We start from the raw sequence: 22207 nt of genomic DNA on the forward strand, positions 1-22207 counted from the left end.
GTTAATTAGGACACCGTTTCTCCAAAGACGAAGTTGGCGAATTAACTTTATTACCTCTTGACCTTTCTTCCCATGGAAAAACAAATTCTCTCGGTTAAAGACGCAAGACGAAGAGAGAGCGAGAAAGATTTGGTAATTAAAAGAAACTTCGGTAGAAGTTGCATAGGAACTGCGTTCAAACTTATTATAACTCGTGAAATATTGAAAATTGTGACAGGCCGAGCAACGATAAAAATTATGCAATTAAATCGTCGTATAAAATTGTTAGGAGAGTGAACAGTGAGAGGAAAACATGATAAGTAAATTAAACGTGGGAAATATAAATAGCGACAGAGGGTGGAAATGCTAAGCATAAAAAAAATATGAAGGAAGATATGAAAGCTGAAATGTCGTAACGTTTTTAGCGAGAACACGGAAATCTCTGGGAGCACGGTACACGCGTATCCTGGAAATTGCCGTATGTGCTGTTACAGTACGTGATTCGAACTACAGAGGAAGCAACTTTGACAAAAGGGAGACACATATTCTTTACGAGAACAAATTTCACGGTGGAATTATCGTTAAATGAGAAACGTCGTAGAAACGTCTCGTAAATACTATGGCTTGCGTAAATTACATAAACCATAGCTTAAACTTAAACACGTCATATATGCTTGTAAAATGCAGAAGCACTAAAGGTTGAACTTAGTCCCTCGAGTTTTGCCCACAAAAGATTACTAGAATTCCAGAGTAAATCTATTAGGCACTTTAAGCCGTGTGGCTGAATCAATTTCGACTCGTGCAGATATTTCACGTTTATTACTTTCCAAGTTACATTTCCTCTGCTATTGTTCTGTCCAACTATATGAATGATTTTATCTCTTGTCTCAGTTTTTATAAGTACAATTATTTATCATACAGAGATAAAAGCTTTTTCAATCGACTCTTCCCTTCATTCAATAAAATAAAATATTCACTGTGCGAGAGTTAAATGAGATTAAGCAGAAATAATATAAAATGAAAGTTGTGTGCGATGCAACATTATTGAAAATATTAATAAAGCGTGTTATTGTTTTATTAATTTACAAAAAAATATGTTGCGACAGCAGATGCATCGTAAAAGCTTATTACACAGATCGGAGGTAGAAAAAGAGTTCCTATAATTCGAACGAAACATTTCATCGTATAGTGATGAAAAAGAAAATTCAATTTCATAAAATTTCAGAAAATTATAGAATCCAGATGGGAGACAAAATAGTAAAGAATTAAATTGGATCGATTTTTGAAATTTCTTTCCGTCAATGCAATGGAAGTTCAGTAAAATTTAATAACGCGAATTGAAAAATAAATTGCAAACGGAATATCGCAATTTTCGTCCTCAAAAAATAGCAACGGATTAAATTGAATCGATCTTTGAAATTCCTTTTCGTGAATGCAATGGAAGTTCAGTAAAATTTAATAACGCGAATTGGCTGAAAAATAAATTGCAAACGAAATATCGCAACTTTCGTTCCCAAAAAATAGCAACGGATTAAATTGAATCGATCTTTGAAATTCCTTTTCGTGAATGCAATGGAAGTTCAGTAAAATTTAATAACGCGAATTGACTGAAAAATAAATTACAAATAAAATATTGCAATTTTCGTACACAAACTAAAACTTTTAGGCGACAAGTTCGCAAAAGGGATCTTCGTTACAACAGTTGCAATCGAAGTAACTGTAACATGATTTTCAGCGTATTCAGCCGACAAAGAAAGTTCAGTTGTTCAACTAACGACGACAAAACACATTAACTTCACCGTGGAAACCGATCCTGGTTTAATACCATTTGCCAACGTCTCGTTTTGTACTCGAAACTAGCAACTAGATAACACTCGCCCCCACGAGATACAATATCAGAAACAGATTGCGTATCATAGAAACGAATCACGGCAATCGAAATTCCTCTGTGCTCTGTTTGAATCGCGATACGTCACTGAAATATGGATGACACGTATCGCTGGTAGAACGGCTGTCGCGGTGTGTTTATCAACGTAAAAATTACATTTCGCTGTTTCCATAAAAGTTTCAAATGGAGCACGCTGAAGTCCCCTCTCATGAGAAATCAGAACGCTATGCGGTGATGGGTCGCGTAAAGGTCACCACGGTTTTAACGTCAACCGTAGAATGCAATCCAAAATCAACTTCAAACCAACGTCGAACAGTAAACGTGTCGAAACGACATCGAGCAGATCAATAATTTATTATGTTTGAACAGAATTTCATCGGTGATACCAAACGGTTTTACCAATGATGTGATCATTCTTTACCAAAACCTCATCGATAACGCAAATTTGTATATTCCATGGTGACGCGAATTCATACAGCGATGAGCGATGTGATCGCATGATGATTGCAGAGGAAAAATATAGAAATTGAAAACAGATACGATTTATCGTTGTTCTGTTTTCTTTTATGTGCTTTTACACTCTGTGTCCCGACGATTCAAATTTCTTTAAAATTTATTTTGCAACATAAAACGACAGATCTATTCAACCAGAAACTTTTCCATATTTCTCTATATTCTATGGTTACAGAGTTTGGAAGATGGCGATATATAATCGAGCAAGTTTCAAGGTACGAGGGTTAATCTCTCTCTCTCTCTCTCTGTCTCTCTCAGGACGTTAAGAAGATCCTATGGGTGATGTAGAAGAGGGTAAAAAATGTGATACTAATACGCACCTCGTTAACGCCGCGTACGATGGCCCTCATCGTCGCATTTCGCGGTCCGTCCACGGTCTTTCCGTCGTCCGTCGGTCCCCATGAGGCGCTATAAATGTCTATGAGGTCAGGTTCGTGTCCCATGCTGTTAGCTTCGATCAGGTCGGTCATATAAGGCTGATCCAACATTCGGATCCCGGCGACTTTCGAGTCGTAAGCTACGCCCACACCGCAAACGCCGTTGTCCCGGGCTGCTGCCACCTCGCCGGCGCATCTGGTTCCGTGGCTTTCAAGAAAAACAACACCTTAATTAGATCCACCGTGTCTACGTGACAGGGAAAATGTTTTTACTACAGATTCTCCGTGATGGGAATCTGGGTGTCGATTATCGGATGATTAACAGCGATTAGAGCGTGTAAATCGAATTGAAGAGACTCGATTAGTTCGTGGATCTGGATTATCAAAGTTGGTGGAAACGTTAGAGCGAGGAATTTCATAGAGGGGAAAACGAACTGTCGTTTTCTTCCCTTCGAATCATCTACACGGTAGTTCTCCTTCAGTTGTTCGTTGCTTGTGCAACGCTGAAGGCAATAAATTGGTGAAGAAACAAGGCGGCTGAAATGAAAACAAACGATGCACGATATTTGAAAAGTTCTTTCCCCGTTCATTCGTCGCAATCATGAATAACGTATCGCCACGAAACGGATACAATCCTCTTAAATGAGAATTTATGAGCGATCGCGTCACAAGCGTACGTCGCGTCGCGAACTCAAAAAGAGTCAAAGGAACGCCATAGTCGATACCTGAAAGAACGTTTAATGAAAATTTTATTGCGGCAAATTTGCCGCTGGAAAATTACCAAGAACGTTTACCGCTTAATAAGCTGCTTTTATTGCTCTGTACGTCAGGTTGAAACAGCTGCGAACTGAACAAGCGCATCTGGTGCCAGAGGTACCGCAAATGGGCCACGACAAATACGGTTTTATTATACAATCCATAGCCAAGACGATCTACAATTGCCTGTGATAACATGCCACTGCCGTTTATAACCCTTGCATTTCCTAATTAAAACAAAATTAAATGAATATTCCCTATTCCATGGTATCCCTTCGATTCGAGCTATACAGCGATATTCATTCGAATCAAATTAATTCACATTTCAAAGGTTAAACGATCATTTGTCGTGTGACGTCTTCGCCATTAAATCTCAGCCAAGCGGGCTAAATTACACCCAAAGTAATTAACGAAAGGACGAGTGGAACAACAGGTCACGACGATCTTTGAATATACTGTGCGATCAAACTAAAAAGCAGGGAAGCTAAGACACGGCTATTTATCATAGAAATTAATCAAGCAAAATTCAAATTCATAATTAATAATAATTACAGGGAACAGACAGCGTTCGTTAGAAGTTTGATGACATTCGAAATTTTAGCAGGCTCATCTTCTCACGAGATTCTCGATTCTAAATACAAAAATTTTAAGGATGCAGTACGTTCCTTAACTTACATTCTATCTTTGATTTTCTCTTCTAAAAGTCCATCTATCGTGAACACGGGCGGAAATACAAAACGTCTGATCAAATATCCCTCAAAGCAATACCGCGTGACTATCAGTTTCGCTGACGACAAACGGATAAAGCATGCGAAACGATATTGCATCGGGTAAGTGGAGGTGCAAACGAAGCGTTCAGAAGACAGAAAGCGAACTGCTGAAAGCTTCGCGCGTACCACGATACAGCGGAGATATTGGCAAAGACGTGGAATCTCGCGATTCTCGAGTCCACGTCGCGACGCAAACGTTCCAACGAATTTTATCGTTCGCTTTATCACGCCCACTCGATTCTCTTTCGTCACGTTCCTGAAAGCTTTAGCGTCCAGCTTTATTACAGCGTTCTGATTGAGTCAATAAAATCGAGTAGTGCACGTCATAAAGAGAATATGAACGACTTTGTCGCAGACGTATCAACGTCCGAATCGAACCGATCACCGTGAAACGCCCGTCTCATTTTCCATCAAGCTTTTCACACACACACACACACAGAGTAAGAACGATGAATTACGTTAAGACGAGGTCGTGGTGTAATGCCACATCGGATTGACAAATTCTTCGTAGAAGCGGTGCAGAAAGCGTTTTAATCAATTCCTCGTTATTCGCTGAATAAACTCGTTTCCTTCGATTAAACGAAGAATCGAATTATAGATACGCTCGCTGAATATACGAAACGAAGCGTGATTCGTTAAATTCTTCGCTCCGTTAGAAAATTTAGTGAACCATTAATAGAATTGTAGACGATTGTCTAGAATCTCTTTCTTGATAAACTTGTTCGAACAGAGATCCATGTTTCTCTGTCGAAACATGCAATGCGGAAAGGTTAAAGGGGAAAGATTCGACAGGGAGATATTTGAGAAACGAAAAATGTTTCATCTCGAAGGACGAGTACCGATGGAAAATAGGCAACTCGTATGATAAATTCCCTTACTGAGATACTTTAAAGAACACTGGGCGAGAAACGCTTCGAGTAGAACCGTTCGCTCGTCGTATTAGGCTTTTCACGGTATTTATTCGAGGTAGAAAGCTCTTGTCAACGGCAGGAACTCGCAGAAATTGCTGGAAAAAGATTGCGTAAGCCATCGCAGGAAATAAATGATGGGTTCATGGGAACATTTTTACGTAAGAGATACGACCGCTCGACAGCTGTGCTACGGAAATTATGGAAAATAATTCTCCAAGTGAAATTAAAATAACCAGTGGAATTGGAAAAGAAATACATTAGTCTCCCTCGTCGTGATATAGAAGATTTTCGCGCGAAGCTACGCGATCAGTTTCTTTCCACCGTTTCACCGGATCCTCCTATGGACTTTAAATGTAAAACCGAAGAAAGGGCTGTTCTTTTCGACTCGCTAACCGAAAACTCCATTTCTCAGTATCGAATAAAAAGTTTCATCGATTTGTCCCGGCTGCAACATCGATATCCTGTTCCTTGCTTTCTTCTCGGTGAGCAGTGTCACCTTCAATCACCGTGGAAAAACAACATAGAGTTGAAATAAAAACTCGAAACAATTTCCCAACGTTAATAACCATCTACCCCAGCGTCCACGCTAATTGATACCCGGTAAAATCATTAATTACGCGATCGTGCCGAGCTTTCGCGTTTCTCTCAAGTTATTATTAACCAAGGCCAACCCCTTTCTAATCTCGTTAGTAAAAATAGCCGGTTGTACCTTATATAGCAAATATTTAATCCTGTAAACTTCGTTAAAATTCCACTCTGTAGATTGCAGCTGCACGGTAATACGGGTTTTGCATCATTTTACTCACCTATTGAACCAATCATCGGTATATCGTGGATACGGATAAGGATCGTTACTGCTGAAGTCGTAAGAAGCTTTGGCGTTCTAAAACATACGAATGATTTTTCTTTAGTTTCGTCGAATCTTCCAACGAAAATGGTATCCTATTTCCTGATTACAAGGAGAATTCTAGGAATTTGAAATTGATAGGAGATCGACATCCTACGGATTTCCATCCTACGCGAATTCTTTTTTCTCTTTTTAAGAGGATGAAATAAAAATACGTTATGACAACAATCCGATTGGTACGTATAACACGCCAGGGAATCGGTATTGGCCTGAGTAGCGATATTCTTTAAGATGAACGTTTCCTGGAGCTTTTCCAATGGATGAAAAGGTGAAGGAAATACGCTTATTTGTTCTTTCGTAACGTAACTTTTACGTGACCGCACTGCTGAAAGTTTCATTTTTCTAATTTCTATTTGTTATTTCTATTTACTTACTGCGCATTGTAAAAATTACACTCTGGTGTTATCGACTGGAAATTATCCTTTTCTTGCTGTCATCCATGTTGTCGATCAGATCATAACATTATTTTATTTTATCTGACTCAGAATCGAATTCTTGTTCTCCAGGTTGATAAGCAGGAGTTCTTTTAACATTGTCATTGCAATGTTCTTCGTGTCAGCTTTTCCTTTCACATGCGCCTCTTGCAAGCTATGCCACTTCTGTCATGATAAAAATATTACTAATATTTCATCGGTAATCTCCTCGTTGTTCTTCATAAATATCACGTTGTCAAGGGAATTTTTCGCGCATAAAATATTTCGCAAATTTGTATAACGATAAATCAAAATAAATCTCCGACAAAAATGACTAGACTTGTTGGCTTCGTTAATTAATAGAACACAGAACCCACCGACATAATTTGCGCAGCATGGGAATTCTTTCCTATTAATTTTACACCCCATAAATTCCTCGTATCCACAGAACGTCGCTCGACTATTAATCTTCGTCTTGAAAACTGCCCCTTCAGTTCATCCCTTAGTTCTTCCCAATCCCCTCCCATGTTTCTCCTTTCGTTTCACGGCCATATCACCTCATTTTTTCCCCCTAATTGAACGGCACTGACAAAAATTCCAGAATCTTTAAATGTTTTAGTATAACGGCCCAACTTAATACTGACAAATTCATTGCCCTTCCTGTCATAAAAAGAACTCGAGCAAACTTTATTAAATTCGCTCCATCGAATTCCTTCTTTCTTATCTACGAATTTATCCCCCGACGACGTTGAACGACGCGGTGAACATTGTATCAGGATGAAATGGTAATTAGTTTGCCGGTTTTTATGCTGGAAAATTCCGTCCTTTGTCATTTAACGTCCAGCCAACTTTCTTCCCTTATTGTCTTCTCCTTCATAAAGTTGATTATGAGCCTCTGTGACACGTGGGTGTTGCATTGTCTATCCGTCTTTCAGCCTCCGATCTTTGGAAGAACCCTGAGAAACTTCACCCATTATCTTTTCCCCCTTCACATGTCCACCACATCTCTGCTGTTTTTATTCATGAAACGTTTCCACTGACTCTTCGCTTTAACTATATTCGACATCAACTCGACATCCCAGTACATAGGTTGAGCCTTCGTCGTCGCCGCGAAACAAAATAATTCTACGTCGCTGTTATCCAAAGTACATCTGCCAAGTATTTGTTGTAATTTCCGAGCGCGAATTCTTCAACTTCTCCTTCAGCATCATTCGACACACGTTATAGTCCTCTTTAACTAACCGCTTTTAACGCGCTGACTTTCTTGTTCCTGCAAGACATCAAGTAGATCTCGAGGAGCTAGGTAAGCTACGTGATCTGAATCGAACGTACCAGAGACTTTCTTCACTTGGAAACTCGTGGCCGAGACAGCTCGTAAAACAGACTGTTCTTTCGCGAATAATGGAAATTATGTCCCTCCTCTGTCTTTGTTTATTCTCCGTAACACGTAAGTCGTTGCCTTCGACGGTCAATCTTTCAACTTCCAAGGCAACGACGTTTTTCTAGAGGCGCGTACTCGCCAGCAAATATGCTCGCTATCGATGCTTTCAAGATTCTTGTAAATGCTTCGTAATAAGACAGAGTTGTTGGTATCAGAAGGATATTTCAATCCAGTCAAGCAATTTCTTCAGATCTCGTTGCGAATAATTTCCAAACGATCTACGTTTGAAAACAGACTGTCTAACATTCGTCATTAGTAGCGTGGCAAACGGTGAAATATATCGAGTACGTTGAAGATCCAGCGGCTGTAACTTTCTACGAGGATAGAATTTCCATTCGTTGAAACGATAGAAGTTGATATTCTCTCGATTGTAATATATCACCGTAGTAATAATTGCATTTTAACTAACAAATCGCAACAGCCGAAAAATGAAAACGTTCGAAGCGTTTGTAATTGTCCCTGGTGGATCTGAAAAAGCGTTGTCCACGCCGTGCGATACGTTTCCCTGTGATTTTCCATTGGGTCGGGTTTCATTTCCCAGGACAAAGACCGCTGGTAAAGACACCTCGTCGCGTTGATTAACGACGTTATACCAGGGAACAATGGCCGTCTGCTCGAGTAGATCCTGGGTAGGACATCAGTGCGACGACTGCCACAAAATGGACGCTCCGCAGATTTTTCGTCGTGATAAAATGGTTACGAACTCGATTTGAATTTCAACGCGTGCGATTCAGTATATGCTAATGTACCTTATGAATGTGTTGCGGTTACAATAGAACGCCACCGAGATGTGGCAGCAAACGCGTTGAAGGAAACAGAATGATCTTCCACGCAATTTTTCAACCTCTCAGACATCGACTTTATAACGAATTTCTATGTGTTCCGAGTATTTGCTTGAACCACGGTTACGTATAATAATCATCATACTTTCTTCTTTTACGTGTAATGATCGTACTTACGTAGTTGTATTTTAGATCCGGATGCATGTAGTCGACCCCTGGAACAAAAATAAAGAATCGACGTTTTCAAAATAGAATACGTAATCCGATAGACCAAGGAATGGAAACACTGGAGATACTTCGAGATTACGCCAAGTCCATTAAAAGTTTCCGCGGGCTAATCATTCGAAGAGAGCTTTAAGCCCGAGTTCCGTGTAAAGATGAAGCTTCTCTTGCAACACGACTGACCTTTTACTTTATGATTTCATCAGCGTATTCTCCAACGTTAGATATTTACATATCATGTTTGAAGGAAACGACTGAAATACTTTGTAGTCTTATAACGCGGAGTTAGTATTCCATAGTCTTATAACACGGGATTAAAGCAGGTTCCACTGAACGTTAAAACTTATTAATTAATATAACGAATCGAGCGTGGAGCAGAGGTATGGGGTTGGAACATGGAAGAAAGGCTAGATAGGATAAAAAGAGGGTACGTGAAATGGATCTTAGGTTTAGATAGGACAACACCAAACTATATACTGACAAAAGAAGAAATCAAGGAAAAAGCATTAAAAAGAGCAGCAAGGTACGAGGAGAGAACCCTGGAATGGGAAAAGGAGCTGGTAAAAGAGTGCATAAAGGAAAGAGAGAGAAACTGGGGAAATGGCCAGGAAGGGAAAAGAGCAAGAAAGAGAAAGAAGGAACTAGACGAGGTGAAAAATGGAGGGACACAGAGGGAAGCAGGAGAAGAGCAAGAAAGTTAGACAGGAGACCAAATTGTAGAAGAAAGAAGGAAGAGAGAAAGAGAAGAGAGGAGGAAAATGATAAGGGAATCCAGATATAACAGATACTACAGAAACATAACCAAAGGTGAGATACCAAAGTACTTGGAAGGGAGGATGAAGTGGAAGGACAGGAAAATTATAGCCAGATTCAGGTGTGGAAACGAGACCAAAGTGAGGGAACACTGGAAAGAGGAGGAAGAAAAAAGGTGCAGATTATGTGGAAGGGAAGAAGAGGACCTGAGACATGTAATAGAAGAATGTGAAATACCGGGAGGACCAAAAGACATGGAAAAAGCACTGAATGAGATTGGAGAAGGACTAAAAGAATTAAAAGCAATAATAGAGAAGAGAAGGGCAAGGGCGATACAAGACGAGGAGGAAGGACAAGAAGGTAGCATAGCAAGGAGGCAAAAGACCAAAGGACAATAATGTGTAGTCATAAGTTGCAATAGTTTGTAGTCGTTAGTTTTAGCGACTAGAGATAAGAATGTGCTAAGGAGTGCAATACAATAAATGCAAGAAATGTAATCGAAAGTTCGTCCAAAGCCGAAAGGCACGGACTAAAATAAATAATAAATAATATAACGAATCATCGTGAACCATTCAGATTGCTTCGAACTTTGCCGAGACTCGTAGTCGAGTCTCGATACGTTGCTAATCAAATTTCCAAATTTTTCGTATAATTCACATGATATAGATATTTGTAGAAAAATATGTATATTCAAGTATCGAAAAGTTTCATGAAGTATCATAGATTTAACATACACGAGATATAATTGGAGTTTTTACGACTGTTTACTCGCGAACCATGAAATTCCTGATCGTTAATCTTCTGAATCCACGAAACAACGCTTTATTCGCCGAATATTATACAATTCACTTTATTCGAACAGATTGCCGGAAGATTACAGCGAAATGATCAAAGTCAACCAAATAATGGAGCAATTTGTTTATCTAAAGTATCAACGAGTTTCGTGCGGCGTTAAACTCGTAATATTGCGTGATCGACAACGCTAACGGCGGGATATTATCGCTATGTTTGCCGAACGATGACTGTCGGGCAAAATCGATAGAACCGAGGTAAAGCCGTAAAAGGCTAAAATCTTTAACAAGCTGTATCACGAGATATCCCAGATTACAGTTTAACAGAGACGATGTCGAGGCTCTGGACTTAATAAACGATCGAGATTGGCCATCAGTTACACGACGCTTTTCTATCAGGAACTATCGATTGCTATTTACAGAATGGGAATTCTTCTTTCATAGCGAAAAATCCTCTTTCTTCAGAAAAAGCAACAAAATACTCGAGCATTTCTAATTTCGATACATATTCAATTCTTATGAAACATTTAAATGAAATATTCTCTCTACTACTGTAACGTCTAATTACATCGTAAAAGAATTATACTTAATTCAGTCATGAAGTTATGAACGTGATGACAAAAGTTTTTATAGCATCGTTTAATTTTCATTGGACGATAAGCAGAGATATGAATTATTTTTTGTGACATTAGTTTAACTATGTTGTGAGTCTAGTCTCTGACTACCAGCAAATGCATTATTATCTTAGGTGAAGTCGATGAGTGAAGTTATGACTGGCTCAATTGCTATATCACGATCAGAAAAGCGATCTGGCGAAATTGTTATTTACCACGAGACGAAGTTCCTATTTTTAGAACGTTCAGTCAATACATCAATTGCCAGTGTAAATCCAACTTTTATTTGAACGTAGCGACTTCGATATATGATCCAATAACGGCCGCGCTAAAAAAAGGAAATAAAAAGAAAGAAAGCAAGAAATCGTTGAAAAGGAACAAAAAAACAAAAATCCATAGGCAAACGACGAAAATGCATATCTGTTCGTTCAATGTTTGCGAGTGGAGCACTGTTGCGATATCGAGCAACAACAAATAGTTTGCACAGAATCCAATCGGATATCAAGCTGGTCCATCCTGGTACATCCTTATTTATTCAAAAACGATAACTCGTAGTGAATCGGTTTCCAAAAATTGTTTACCGCAATGTAAAGAATAAAAAAGTCACGAGATGTCGAGTTTCGTGATTTTATAACCGAACAGAGCGATAGGATCATCACAGAATATATCGTCACAGAACTGGGCTTGCTACATCGACACTAGCTATCGGCTATCACTGAAAATCCCTCGCCTCCGTATGAAACAATGTACGATACGTATGATTCAATCAATCCACGAAGTCCAAATACAGGTTTCTCTTCGTGTTTCGTTCGCGTACATTAATTAATATGCATGTAGTATCGTGGAAAAGGGCCTAAGAGATATCTAGTGAACCACATACAATGTCGCGAGAGCCGAGGCTCGTATTTACAAAAATCGTATAGTTTTGTAAAAAAAGGCCTACGTGGCCTTGGCCACGAGCGGTCGCGCAACACGTGCGTGGTGGGTCTACGGAAAAACAAAAGATATGCGAGAGCAGTCAGTTTTGAATTTGGAAGTCGGAGAGTTTTAATCGAGAAGTCGGAGAGTGCGAGTTGCGTTGTAGGGTCTGCGTGAAAGAGAACGTTGGATCCGTTCGTTTTTCTACCATCGTTTTTCTGTCTATATCTGTACGATCCATTCATTATAAATAAATCACAAATATCAGGATATAATAACAATATATTCCATAGACGATATTACATGCATGTTGCTAAAGCAATTACATTGTTATCGTGTTTATGGAAATAGACTAAGAGAATTCACAAAAAAGATTTGCTACCCAGTTATCTCCTATTCTGCACGATACCGGTGAAGACTATTTTCCACAAAAGATTAGAAACGAAGATTAGAGTATACGAGGAAACAGTGTATAACGATAATTAATGAAGCTATGTCGCGATAGCACCAGTAACTGATTACCTAGTAATGCTAGCCGACATGCAATTAATACAACTAACCTCGGGAATACAAGACATTCATGCGTCGCGTAATTTAAGTTAAAACGTTTTCTGTTAATGAGATTTCCAAATGCCACGGGTAAAATTATGCCCGTTAAATCGCGCCAAATCGTCCTGCGTATCCGTATCTACATGACCTAGAAAATACGTATAATATGTATATGTAAAATAATGATAATCCGCTTCCGTGATTTAAACTACACCGTGATATCGCAAACGCTGAATTTCTATGCCAGTGTGAAAATCCAGTAGTACATCTAAAGTGATATCTAAATAGTTTTAGCAAGGAAATTTAGTTCGAAGCATTTAGCATTTAATGTGAAGGAAATATAATCGATAAGAGAAATAGAAAGACTGACAAAACTGCAGCCGGAAAGAACGCTACAAAATGCTGCAAAATGTAATACAGTGCAATAGAGAAATCCCCGCAACAAAGGCGAGAACCAAAGGGACGAAACGATCAGCAAACACAGTAGCAGTAAGAGTCAGCGATAAGAAGATGAAATTAATAAATGGTACTATTATGCCATTATCCAAATAGTTTAAAATAGATAAATCCAAGTAGAATCTCACCATCGTCCATGATAGCTGTGGTAACGTTTTTTCCAGTAACACCCTGAGCCCAGGCTGCCTTCACGTTCAAGTCTAATTTCGCTTTGCCACCGTTTTGTCCAGTGTTCTTCAAGTACCATTGATATTGGAAGAACGGATCCGACGGATCTCTATTGCCAGGATTCATCTGACTCATTTGGTACGGTGGCACGAGATTATCCACGCTGAGAGGTTTATAGCCTCTCTTCACCCTCTTGAATCCGGGTTGTTGCACCGCTGTGTGCACCTAAAACATTTATTCGAATCCACCCTTACACCAACGCGAGAACTCCAACCCCTCGAAAATGCCAAGTAGTTAATTTCTCTTTTACGAGCTTCGTCGAATGATTAATGGACGAGATCATAAATAGTCAGGATGGTCAATAGGAAAAGGGTAAAATAGCGATAAAATGGTAACGGGAACGTCAAATATTTCCCCTCGGTGGAAACCAAACGTTTTTTTAAGAAGGATAAACTATAGCAAGAGGAATGCGTCTAAAGACAGATTTCGCTTGACATTTCCAGTTCTATGACCCGAAGCAAACAATGAGAAAATAATGGCTGTTTGGTTAGAGTTTCTCGCGTTCTCAGAATCGAGTAAAAAGGTCGAGTAAAATCGGAAAACGGATATAGTAAGATGGAAATTTAGAAAAGTATCATGAAAAACGGAACGTTCTCTGCGAAGTGATCGATGACAATATCGCGGCCGCACTCCACGCGATTGAACAATCGTAATTTACCCGATCAATCTGTTCCCTATCCAATTATATCCTCCATCTCGCTGGAAGTTACGTATTCATTTACATTTATATCGGTAGTCCGGACGAGGCTTTTCAAACCGAGTTCCACGTATCCTCCCACGAGCCAAAGAATACGTTCCTTTGGACTTTTCAAAGCGACCTCCCGTCAAAGCTATTATTCAAAATGCTACATTGATTTTTCTAAAAGACGATAACAATCGTTTATCGATGAAATTTACGACGAACGATTAAAGGGACGCTTTGAGAGTGAAATTTCATCCTTGCGATGCAGCTCCGTGCGAATAATAAATGTGATATAACGATGGAACGAAAATTCTATGAAAAAAAACGATAAAAACCCGATGTATTTCAAGGAATCACTTACCAACGGATCCACTTTCAACCTTCTCATGTGAGGTACAGATCTCTTGTTCCTTGCGTGTGGTAGGGCTTTATGAACGAAGTGATATTCCGTTTGGCTGCCCAATATCTACACAGACAGGAGAACAGCAATTTATATTCGCTGCCACTTCGTTTCGTGTCACTGGTACACGTTGCCTCGATCCAATTCTTGCAAGATAATTGAAGACAATTTTTATTCGATTACGCGATAAACATTCACCGACACGTAATAAGAAAGCAGTTCCTGTTGTTCAATCGAATGATCATCTCTCGGAAAAATGGAAGTGACAAACAACTAGAGGAGAAACAGCGAGACAGTTGGTTGGTTAAGGGTGACTTGGCAAGCTCGTTACCGTCTTTCCATCATCTTGGAAGAAACAAAAGGATTCTAAGTGGCCGGACGAAGTCAAATTCACCCGTTGCTTCGCAAAAATTGCTCGATATATCTTAATCTAGACCGGATGCGCGAGCAGGAGAATCCTTTCGAAACCTCGATTCGCTTAGGATATTGGAGCACGTAGGTAAATAACGTGATCTGATCGAATTATGCGGAAGCGAGTTAACGTCGAGCCATCGTTTCGACGACCCATTCGAGCCAATTACGGACAGATTAAGTCACCTCGATTACGGTACGGTCTGTTATCGGATTTATAAATTATTTATCCCTCCCGATCGTTAATTCGTCTGTTTCAGCTGATTGGAAAGAGGAAACGATGGAACACGGAGAGAGGAAGGAAGAAGGAGAATAGAGGAAAAGAAATATCGGAGAGAAGAATAGAGAAAAGAAGAAAGGGAGAACGGTAAAGAATGAAAATGTAGAAACTATAGGAAGGAGAAAGCAGAGAAGTATCCTTTCCTGTTGATTCCAGGACTCAATGGCTTATACGTTATCTGAGCTTTTCACAAAAATTACCTATTAAAACGCTTTTTAAATTTGAAAGAATACTTATATGTTTTTTGATGAAACGTTTACAAAGAGAATAACTAATGCCCGATATCCTCTGAAATCGAGAAATTATACACGTTCGCTCCGATCCAATAATACTAGTTCTCACGGGACACGCGACACACCTTGCATTTAAATCACTCGTTTGCTAACAATTTTATCAGGATCAAGGAAGAATAAAGTAAAATTTCAATCGCATTTTAATCCTCCTAGTTTTCTATTAAAATAATCTTCGTCCATATACTCGAGAAATCCAGTCGTTGTTCGAGAATTCGATATAAAGAATTGCCATGGTAAAGTTGAGAACTTTGACAAGAAGGAAAAGATTACAACGAGAGGCTAACACGTGGACGACATCGATGGAAGCCTGCACGTGCCCATATCACAGGATATCTCATTATTGATGATATTGGAATCCTCGTACTTATAGGTATCTTGAGTCGACGTATCTTATTCCATTCCATATCCCATTCCTGATACACAGCCACCTTCCAATGCTACTTATCCGTGTACAAGTTCGATTCTAACTCAAGGACTAGTAAAATTTTCTGCAAAAACCATCGACGAATTTCTCTCCGCATGATGCTAATGAAAAACTACAAACTACTTGGAAGCTTTAAAAAGTATTAGGTTGCCGGAAAAGTTTCTTTCGTTTCATAAGGTGATAATAGATGAACAACAATTTCTGTTTTATATTATTTTATTTCGCTTCGTTGTATTTCTATTATTACGTTCGTGCATAATTCAATAAACTAATATAAAACAAAAAACATTGTGCGTCTATTATTTCCTTATAAAACGACAGAAACTTTTCGGACAACCTAATATCACTTACTAAACATGTATTGTTATGAAAAAACAAAATTGTTTATGTAATTTTCCATCCTTAGCATTTGAGATTTACCTTTGACGATTTCGATGTTCTTCCAACGCACGACTATATTAAGAGAATAGAAAAAGGGAAAAAAGGACAGAGAAGAAGAATATTTCGAATTGTGATTGTTTTTGAAATCTAGCGTGAAATTTAGCTTTAGAAACTACAACAGCTACTGTAACGAATATTAGCTGATAACCTAGAATAAGATCCTAGTCGTGACAATTTAATACGATCCACGTTATGAAAATTCTTCGTTAATCGCATTATACGAGTCATCTTCCATTTTCAAGCTTCAAAGAGATTCTTTCTTTTTTTTTTCTTTCATCCAGACAGCGAAATCCCAGTTTTCTCTGTGGTATGAGGAAAGGAACAGACGAGGGATATATTTTTTTAACAGACTGGAAGAAATTAATAGGGTGGAGAGATGAATGGAATGGCAGATCGATCGAGCAATAGAGTCTGGTAACTTTTTCGGTAAAAGGAAGGTGAACCGCGACGAAGAGAAACCAGACGCGGGAAGTGTCTTATCATCCAGTTTTCGGCTCACGATATTCAATTTCCATGCGTGTGTCGCGTCATGGTTACCCTGCGACCAAAAACGACCCTTTGAAATAACAACAGCGCGAGCGATGCCCCGCAACAGTCGATATCGAACCGAGCTACTTCGTTAATTACGCGGTTCCTCGGCAACTTTCAACGCTTTACCGCCGTTTGTTAAATTTCCTCGAATATCGACAGGTGAAGATACAACGAAGCAACGTTGATTAGCGATGCACTAACTTCCCGGTAGGATACTTGTCGCGAAGTTACTTACAACGTGAAAGCGTTGATTCGTATCGAAGAGGAGATCAAAGGCGATTGTCGCTCGATACCACGAATTTGTAAGATAAATAACGCGGTAAATGGAAGAAACTTCTGTATGTAAGTGCGATCACCAGCCGAGGCAATATCGAGACAAATCTGTTATCCGAGAAACGTGGCGGTTGCCGCGAATTCCAATATCAGGAGGCGCGAATACACGTAGGACGTCAACGAGAGGTTGCTGGAAAAGAATTTTCTCATTTTGACGCCGATTCTCGTGCATCGTTGCTTCTGTCCCGAACGCTATGAAACCATGTTTTCAATGAAACAGGATATGATGCTTTTATAAAAGGAGAGATTTAGGTAAGTCGCAACAACGAGAAGCTAAATCACATCCTTTCAAACTCCGATGTTTCAATGCGAATTTGATCGTAACAAAGTTCTGTTTTTTCATATTCGTTTGAAACATTTTGGTGTTCCTTTTCACTTTTTCTTTCACAGAGAATTTTATTTTGGATTTAAATTTGTTATCTCTTTGAAATTTATTGGGAATTTATTTCCATACAAAGTTTCTGGAGAAAAAGCAACTTCGTTTGAGTCCGCTCGTTGCAGATGGATAGGTTCAACACGTGCAGCACCGAGAGATTAGAATTCTATAGCGATGCAGCGCCTTTGAAATACTCCGTGACGATGAAGCTCTCTACGAACGTACAATGACGCTTCTAACGTTCTAATGGAGAAACATATTGCGTGCATCCCAGATTTTCGTCGACCCTATGTTATTTAATCAAGCTGCACTTCTGACGAAACAGAACCCGCCAGATGACCGATCAATCTGCGTGGACTTTATTTGGGTCAACGAATCTACCTGTTCCATTAAATGTTCCATTTTTACCATCGTAAGGGAATTAAAGCGCAATATTTCCTTAAATACATTTGTCAAATTTCTTTACATTTTACATTAGAACTATCCAATTTAATTTTCTACTTCTACTATTTTTTTTAACAATGAAAAGGAAAAAAGCAGATACTTGATCATCGACTTCCCTTATTCAATAAAAAGATCTTAGATTTATAATCGATGCAGAATATTTTCCAGCTTCCATGTAGATCTTCAGTCTTGTTTTAAAATATAGTTAACAATAATCGAGTCTCGCTGCGATGCTAATAAAATTTCAAAATGGTCCGTCTGATACACGTAATACGTTAATAAAAAAAGTAAAACTTTAATACATCACTGTACTTATATCACGTATTTAGATACGCTATAGCGTTCAAAAGGATCGTCTATACTCTAATGCAGAAGAAAAGAAGGAAATAGACGATAAAGTAGGATTCTGATAGAAATAGACGTTTTATCTCGAGAGACATAGCACTATAATGTAGAACTAGTCGCATCTTAATCGAGTTTAGCATGGGCTACACGTGTCACGTAATCTAATTAGCAAACGTGCACCAAGTGCGTAACATCGAACACAACATTACGTTATTATACATACGTTCACCGGATAAACCTTTCCCTTCAGCCACGGCTATCGCATATAGATACGATTTATCGAGCCGACGCGACGTTGTATTGGAAGCGTGCGTCGGTGAAGCTCGTGCGGTCGGCCCGAGCGAAGAAGTATGGAAGCCAGCCGCTTTAATTTTCCCTACGGTTTATCGGAAACGTGGAAGCTTTTACACGACGTCGCGTCGCGTGAAACATCGTTACAAGCGTGCAAAGGTTAAACAGAAGGAAAAAATTGAAAGCCCGTGAAAACGTTTTCCCACTTAATCCAGTTATAGATAGATAGATAGATAGATAGAGTCGAAAAATCAATTTAACCGCCAGCAATGCATAAACTACCTTTAAAACTATCGAGAGAAAAAAAATAAACAAAAAACATCTGGAGAAATATAAGCAAAGTTCTGCAAAGCTCCCACCTTCGGTCACTGACAACTTCAATAGACACTATACGAGAAAGGTTTCTTTGAAAATGTAGCGGATACAATGTACTTGCATTACGCAACTTCAGATAAGAGAACCAAGAAAAATGTTAATGTATACGTCTCTCGAAACTCACAGTGGCAGAACACTGTTGTTAAAGGACATACTGTAACCTCGATCTTCCATTTCCTACACAATTCTGGTACCATTCGTGACACATACGTATATTACATAGATATATATTAACAAAGTTACAGTAGAAAAGAGAGGGAGGAAGGAAAGTCCGCATAAACGATGTATGGTTAAGGAAGCGTGATGAACGTGTCTTGTTTAACATTACGATGTGTGCACAACTCTTACCGTGAAACACGTATACAACGCGAAACGTTTTCGGATTACTGGTGCATGAATAAAGTAAGTTTTCGATGCACTCATCATCTCCAATCGTCTGTTTGACCTTACAAATTTAACTGCTGCGTGGGCGTTTTTGGTTATATCGCACATGCTAGACATAATTAAAAAATTACCCTTAAAATGCACTTTTCGTCAGAAGAACGAAAATTGTTTCCAAAATCGAGCTATTAAGTTTTAACAACGAAAAGTGTCGCGCCAAGTTTCTACCATCAGGAAGAGAAGAATATTCCGACGAATAGAATTTCGGGAAATTTATATAAATTTGTATATACAAGTGGGAAATAGTTTTCTATTTAAAAAGGAAGAGGATATTCCAACGCCTCGAATTTCGAGAAATTCTATTTCGAAGTTAGGAGAAATCGAATGAAGAGAGAGAGAAACGAATATTTTCTTCTATTTGTAGAATGTAGAATTTGAAACATAAATATGAAATCGAAGGTGTACAGAAGTGGAAATTACGTAGTAAGATATTTTCGAAGAAAAATTCCAATGCAAGCACGCGAGAAATTGGCCGAAAAATTAACAATCGGAAGCTTTAACATTTTCTCTTCTGTAACAATAATATTCTCTCGTTTTTTTAATATTCATAAAACGAAAACGATTTTACTTGTATCACGTAACTAATTAAGTGAACGGAACAAGAAAATAAACAGAATGATATTAAAATAAAAGGTCAAGCTATTAAAATCAAAATAAATATTCCATTCCATCAGCAAGGTAATTATTCTTTGATCAAAGTTCACGCATAAAGAGCTAGAATCAGTTTGTTCGGCAAACTTGCATTTCTTCGGCAACGTTACCTTCGTAAATTAACTGGCTCATAATTTTCGTTTGCTCGTTAAGAGTCTCATCTTCTCAATCCCAACGAAAGTTCGTATGATTCCGGACACGAGAGGATACTCGTTACGTATTTCGTAAGTTTATTTCCTATCCTTCCCGTGGAAACGTTCAATCGCGCGCAAAGTATAATTTAATTAACAACTTCTGTTGCAAAAATAACCATTGTAACGACCTATCGCTTGAAAGATAGTCGTATTCGACGCGAGATACGTATTTGCAAAATATGACTGATTTCATCGTAAATTGGACCAACGATCTTCGCATTGGCCAATTAGTAAACCAGATGCACGGTGTACGTAACTATGGAGATTAAAATGAATCGATTTAGCGTAATCATTCATCGTTGCATACGGGTAGTCACGACCAACCTTAAAGTCACCTTAAAGTATTGCATTACGTACAGAAATAAATTTAAACTGTAATTCGGAATACTTTCATTGCTGGCTTACGCTTACGTATAACTAGACTGCGGATCTTTATGCAAATTCGTACTTTTATGAATACGATTAAAGGACTGGAATACATTTCGTTTTCATCGTCTAATGAGAAAAGTACTACGAAATGCGAAATACAAAGTTTAATATACTTGGATTTAATTAATTGATACTGAAACGTTATAATAAATACAATAGCGTGGTAGAACTTCTTATAGCCAGTGTAGCTGCACGAATATCCTTGAACAATCGTTTATTTAAATAACAAAAACGATCAATGTCTTAGATTATATTTAACAATGTAGCCGATTGACAAAGCGATATGACGTTCGTTTACAGTTGTCAAAGTGTGTTAACAAACATTTTCTATTAACGAAGAGGACGATATAGTTGGTCGCAATGTTTCTATCGAAGTTTCCCTCGGCCTGAGAACACGATTGCGTAAACGTATAGAAGATTGCCAGAGTTTGTGAACCGCGTTAAGTATAAAAGTTTTCCTTCTCCGTATCCGTTTTCTTCAGACTGTGACAACGAGAAACAAGAAAGATGAATAAGGCTTCCGCCCTTTTCATATTTTTCCAAGGGTTTCGCTCGAGTTTTGCAACGATAAATCGAAAGGTTACCGGCGTTACCGCAACATTCCAATCGATCGACCTATTTAACATGATTATTCCATGCGGCTTCTCTCGACTAATCTTTTTATTATTCGCGGGAGGGAAACTATCGCGTCTTCGTAAAGTTCCCTTGCTCTATGGAATTCGCTTTAAAAGGTATTCATAAGATGTTACGCAACGATCTATCAATACGTGACCCGAAAGCCTTTCGCTCGCTACTCCCTTTTTATTCCCTTCGCGACGATGAAAATCCGTCGTTACCAACGATGACAGTTCTAATCGGTGGCCGATGGAGGCGATCGATCAGCGTGATAATCCAGCGTGTACGTCACTGGACGATTAATCGTGTGAGACGGTCGGGAAACCCGACGATCAGATAAAACAACGTCACAGACCGTTGTAAATATGGCGTTCAAGAAGAAATCGATTCTCTGGAAACCGGATAAATTACATTACCTACACGACTACGGACCAACCATCATCGTATTCACCAATCTTTGTCGATTGATTTTCTAGCCAATTGACTTTTACGACCCTCCACGTTGCTTGACGAACCCGCGACAAAATTTCCGATCGGCTGACTTTCAAAACCATTTAGAACTTCTATTTCACCGACTGTTCTACCAAGCAACTAACTACCCTTCGGTTAAGAAGATCATTCACCGATTGCTAGATGGCTAGATCGTAGACTGAACGGTATCTTAACACTTTACCGATCGATAGCCTATTAATTGGCTTTTTTCGCCGACAATTTTTCTCATTATTTGAGCAGTAATTTGTTATTTAGTACTAAGGTACCTTGCTCAGTTGCGTTGCTTTGTAAGCTGCCACAGTTTTATACCAATTTGAAAAACTTACCGTTCGCGATGAACGAAAAGAATGGTATCGGAGAGTCTAAACCGAAACAGAGCCGGCGCCAGGGAGAATCTGCGCCTGAGATACCGGTCGGACGTGCGTATGCTGTCGAATCGCTAACGATCGGTAAAATGTTAACGAACGTCTTACCGCGTAGGACGACAGACA

At 38.9% G+C, this 22207-nt stretch overlaps 1 protein-coding gene across 1 annotated transcript in view; it reads right to left on the bottom strand.

Moving 5' to 3' along the window:
* LOC122567793 (neuroendocrine convertase 2-like) overlaps positions 1-22207 on the bottom strand; it is a 39411-nt gene that overhangs the window by 13311 nt on the left and 3893 nt on the right. The window contains 5 exon segments of the mRNA XM_043726794.1: positions 2701-2965; positions 6001-6077; positions 8915-8952; positions 13169-13433; positions 14312-14416. Coding sequence (XP_043582729.1) covers positions 2701-2965; positions 6001-6077; positions 8915-8952; positions 13169-13433; positions 14312-14416 — 750 coding nt within the window.

Source organism: Bombus pyrosoma, linkage group LG5, assembly GCF_014825855.1.
Source record: "Bombus pyrosoma isolate SC7728 linkage group LG5, ASM1482585v1, whole genome shotgun sequence".
Lineage (NCBI taxonomy): Eukaryota > Metazoa > Arthropoda > Insecta > Hymenoptera > Apidae > Bombus > Bombus pyrosoma.